Consider the following 5,065-nt stretch of genomic DNA (forward strand, 5'->3'; position numbering starts at 1 on the left):
AGATGGGGCAATCTACTTCCATAGTAATATTGCCTCGGCAACCCAAGGAGGGGTCGCTATGAGTCGGGTCCGACTCGATGGCATATAACAACAACAAGAAGAAGGGTGAATTAGTATAATTTAAGATGATGTTCCCTGAACTCCACCCCCAAATCCTTTTCAATTCAAACCTTCCGACTGTTGCATATAGCATCCCTACCTTATTTAATATGTGTCACCTTAATTAAGATACTGAGTTTACTCAAATGGTAGGCCATATTTTGGCCATGAATATGCACCTAGAACCTTAATTTAAGCCATTAGACTTAAGCTTTTTATTAGTAGATGACATTTTGTATATAAACGAATTGTCCTTGTTTCTGGTGTGTCTAGCAGGTCTGTAATGACAGAAGAATACAAAGTTCCAGATGGAATGGTTGGATTCAGTAAGTAACATAATTTTAAAACTTTGTAAATATAATCAAAAGAAATTTTACAACCTTTCAACTGCTTTTTGTTTTGTTTTTAAAAAACACTAGTAATTGGCCGAGGAGGTGAACAGATCTCACGCATACAACAGGAATCTGGATGCAAAATACAGATAGCTCCTGGTACTGTTATTTTCTTCATATTTCAAAATGACTAGAAAAATAGCATAGTATGTTTTTAAGTTGCTAGTGAAAATAATGCCACCTATTAATCTTTTCTTCCTCTAAAATTTTCTGGTTTTGATTTTAATTGTAGACAGTGGTGGCCTTCCAGAAAGATCTTGTATGTTAACTGGAACACCTGAGTCTGTCCAGTAAGTATGACAATTGTAAAGTTTTACTTACAGTTATAATGTGATGGTTCTTTGAACTTTGTCTTTGCTCTTAATTACTGGTAAAATTCCCTTCCCTAAAACTTTCCCAACTCTTCTGAAGTTTATGCCTATGCCTTTATCACTTAGGGTTCCTCATGTGGACTACAGAACACAGAAAATAATTAAAACTGACTCTGTATGTGACCTGTACTTAAGAAGCTGAATGTGTCTTGGAGAAGATGCATAATTACATCAACTGATTACCCCTAAAACTTAATCACCATCAACTTTGAGTGGACCTTTGTGTTACCTACATTTCCCTATGTATTCACTCTTCCTCCTCCTTTGATACTTCATTTTCCCCCTCCAGGTCTTCAGCATCTCTTCCCCTCTTACCAACTACAGTTTATTTTATTGGAAATACAGAAACAATCATAAGAATAAGAAACATTTCCATCTTCCCTACCCATAAATCTAACAGCCTTTTTTCATCTGTGCTCTTAATGTATAGTACTCAATCCTGCCTTCCTTTGTTCTCATATGCTTAAGGCCAACCTTTCCTTCATACTGAAGGACATTGTCTCTACAACTGAAACGGTTTCTCCTCCTTAATTAGTTTTCCCATCTCTCTTAAATCATTTCTAGCAACATACAAACATGCCTAGATACATGCCTCCTACTGATTCTTAGCAAAAACCATCCCATATTTCTATTCTCTACTCCCTTTTTTTTTTTAATTGTGATTTGGGTGAAAGTTTACAGACCAAATGTACTTTCCATACAGCAGTTCACATACACTTTGTCTCATGACATTGACTACAGTTTACCACAATGCAACAGCTCCCATCCCACTTCTTTCCCGTAGTTACCTCTTCCCTGTGCTCTCCCTCCATGCATTCCTGCCCCCTGAGCTATGTCCCTGTGCATACACAGCCCTTCTATTCTCCCATGATTGTTCTCCCAAAGGAGTATATCTACCTAGTATAAATGCTCACCTCATATGCCTATCTTTTGTTTGGCTGGAAGCCACAGGAGTGGATTCAATTCCAGACCTGAAGGGGGCAGCTAAGGACCATAGTCTCAGTGGTTCCACTAGGCTTTGTCAGACCAGCAGACCCGGTTCCTTTATTCCCCCCCCCCCCCAAATGATTTTGAGTTTTGTTCCACATTGTTTTCTCACACTATCCAGGATCTCCTTCATAGATCCCCCTCAGAGTGGTTGACATTGGTAGCTGGGCACCATCTAGATATTCTGGTCTCACAGTTGTTTAGGTTGAGGATCACATGGTTATTCTCTACTCCCTTTTACTGAAAACTTAAAGAAGGTAACTCTACTTCCCATATTAGCTGCCAGTTTTGTTTGTTTGATTTGTTACTCATTTTTTTCTTGCAGTCAGACCAGCCAGACTTTTATTCACATCATTGCGTTGAAATTGGCACTTGCTAAGGTCATAAATGACCTCCACAGCAGTCACCTTCCTTGTAATACTTGATTTATTTGGCCTTGGGACAGCTATTTCACTGGCTACTCTTCCTCAGTGTCTTTTGCTTGTTCCACTTTATCTTCTGGCCTCTCAACATAGAAATGCCACAAAATTTAGGCCTTACAAAGTACATCTATACACACTCCTTTGTTGTTGTTTGCCATGGAGTCAGACCCGACTCATAGCGACCCCTCCTTGGGTTTCCAAGGCATTATCACTATGGAAGTAGATTGCCCAACCTTCCTTCCGAGGAGTGGCTGGTGGGTTTGAACCGCCAGCCTTCTGGTTAGCAGTTAAGTGCCTTAGGCACTATACTGCCAGAGCTCCTATACAGTCCTTAGGTGGCATCATTTAATCCCATGGCTTTATATACCAAAACTTGTATATGTTCCTAACTTTTATCTTCAGCCTTAATCTCTTTCTAAATTCCAGATTCATATATCCCACTGACCACTCAGTATCACTGGAATATCTGTTAACCAAACCAAGCTCACTGCTGTCAAGTTGGATCAGACTCATAGTGACCCCTCCTTTGGTTCCCAAGGTGCTGTGTTACTACAGAAGTAGATTGCCCGATCTTCCTTCAGAGAAGTGGCTGATGGGTTTGAACCGCCAGCCCTTCTGGTTAGCACTCAAATGCCTTAGGCATTACGCTCATCTCAAATTTTAGATTTTTCAGAACAGATCCCTTTATTTATACCCCATCCCCAATCTGCTTTTTTCTTTTATTAATCCTATCTTACATACGGCAATTCTGTTTTAAAACTTTATCTTTTTCTTATGCTCCATTTGTCTATGAGCAACTCTTGGTCATTTTTGCTTTGTAATTTATTCAGAATTTAGCCCCTTACAACTTTATACTCCCACTTTAGTCCATGACACCATTTACCTATATTTATTGTATAGTTTCCCAGAATATAAACGACACTGTTTTTACCTTTGTCCTTACTTATTGTTGTTAGGTGCTGTCAAGTTGATTCCTACTTACAGCAAGTCTTTTCTTCCACAGAGCAAAAGAGCTGGTGGGTTTGAGCCACCAGCTTTCTGGCTAGCAGCTGAGTGCTTAAACAGTGCCCCACCAGAGCTGCTTCTTATCCCTAATTTAAAAAAAAAAAAAAACTCACTACCATTGAGTCAATTCCTACTCATTGCAACCCCCATTGGGTTTCTGAGGCTATAAATCTTGATGGAAGTAGATTGGCCCATCTTCCTTCCATGGAGTGCTGGTGGATTTGAACCACCAACCTTCTGCTTAGCAGTCAAATACCTTAGGCACTGCCCAACCAGACCTTCTTTCTTATCCCTAATAGTCTCTTACAATGATTTTTAACGATGAGTCTTTTATCATTCATCCTCCAACTCGCTGTTCCAACCCCACTAGCGTCCTTTATAGTTTTAAAGTCTTTCAGTTGACCAAAGTATGCTCCTCATTTGTGCTTCTTGTTTCTTCTCCCTGGAGCACTTTCTTCTAGATATTTCCATAGTCAGTCCCCCACTTCTTTCAGGTCTTTATTCAACTGTCTTTCCATATCTATTTTGTATAAAATCTCTCTTCCCACTTAACATTCTGTTAATCTTACCCTGCTTTGATTTTCTTTATAGCACTTTCTAAATTACATGTTATTTATTTGACATGTTGTTTTTACTTATTTAATGAAGCTAAATGCCATTTCAACGGGAATTCCTATCTGTTTTATTCACTGCTGTATCCCTATTACCTAGAAGAATTCCTGGTACATTACTGACATTTTTTAAATATCTGTTGAATGAATCAGTGAATTTTAACATGTGAGTGAGCAAAGTGGTAATTTAAAAATGTAACTATATCACATTTCTAGAGAAATCAGTGAATTTTAACATGTGAGTGAGCAAAGTGGTAATTTAAAAAATGTAACTATATCACATTTTTAGAGAAATCTGCTTAATTCTGAGATAAATTTAATTTTCTACTTCTTAGAAAATTAAAACTGTTCTCCAAAATACTAAAAACTGTATACCTAGAAAATGTATGATTTTAGGATCTTTGAACCTTAGTGGCATTTTCTTTTAATTAAAATTAAAAGCATTATTAAAATTTAACTGTAAGCCACTTCAGCCTGAGTTGGGTTGGAAGGAGTTTCTGATTATATTATTTTATATTTCTTTTTGGGTAAGCTTTTTGGTGTGTTGCAGCTCACTACTTAAATAATAATTTGTTAACAGATCAGCAAAACGGTTACTGGACCAGATTGTTGAAAAAGGAAGACCAGCTCCTGGCTTTCATCATGGTGATGGACCAGGAAATGCAGTTCAAGAAATAATGATTCCAGCTAGCAAGGCAGGATTAGTTATTGGGAAGGGAGGAGAAACTATTAAACAACTTCAGGTATTACTATGTTTATATAATAATTATTTTTTAGTCTATTTTGATGCCAGTTTTCTCTCAACCTCTCATTTGTTAATCCACATGGTCTCTATAATTGTAACAGGAGCGGGCTGGAGTTAAAATGGTCATGATTCAAGATGGGCCTCAAAACACAGGTGCTGACAAACCTCTTAGGATTACTGGAGACCCATACAAAGTTCAAGTAAATTTAACAACTTTATATTTTATAAAAAGGGGTTTGGGATTGGGTGACAAAATGGGGAAACCATGGATGAGTAGTTAAAATGTTTTGAGACGTGCCTTCTAAACTGGCTAACTTTTTCTACTTCAGCAAGCCAAGGAGATGGTGTTAGAGTTAATTCGTGATCAAGGTGGTTTCAGAGAAGTTCGAAATGAGTATGGGTCAAGAATAGGAGGAAATGAAGGAATAGATGT

General features: G+C 37.9%; 1 protein-coding gene across 1 annotated transcript in view; it reads left to right on the forward strand.

Moving 5' to 3' along the window:
- The window catches only part of FUBP1 (far upstream element binding protein 1), a 30,720-nt gene that overhangs the window by 9,970 nt on the left and 15,685 nt on the right, over positions 1 to 5,065 (forward strand). Inside the window, exons 6-11 of the mRNA XM_042781745.1 lie at positions 373 to 425; positions 519 to 590; positions 724 to 781; positions 4,468 to 4,630; positions 4,734 to 4,832; positions 4,962 to 5,063. Of these exons, the coding sequence (XP_042637679.1) occupies positions 373 to 425; positions 519 to 590; positions 724 to 781; positions 4,468 to 4,630; positions 4,734 to 4,832; positions 4,962 to 5,063 (547 nt within the window). The remainder of the gene's footprint in view (positions 1 to 372; positions 426 to 518; positions 591 to 723; positions 782 to 4,467; positions 4,631 to 4,733; positions 4,833 to 4,961; positions 5,064 to 5,065) is intronic.

The sequence above is a fragment of the Orycteropus afer genome, unplaced genomic scaffold, assembly GCF_000298275.1.
Source record: "Orycteropus afer afer isolate SDZICR_OR568_19922 unplaced genomic scaffold, OryAfe1.0 scaffold00164, whole genome shotgun sequence".
Classification (NCBI taxonomy): domain Eukaryota; kingdom Metazoa; phylum Chordata; class Mammalia; order Tubulidentata; family Orycteropodidae; genus Orycteropus; species Orycteropus afer.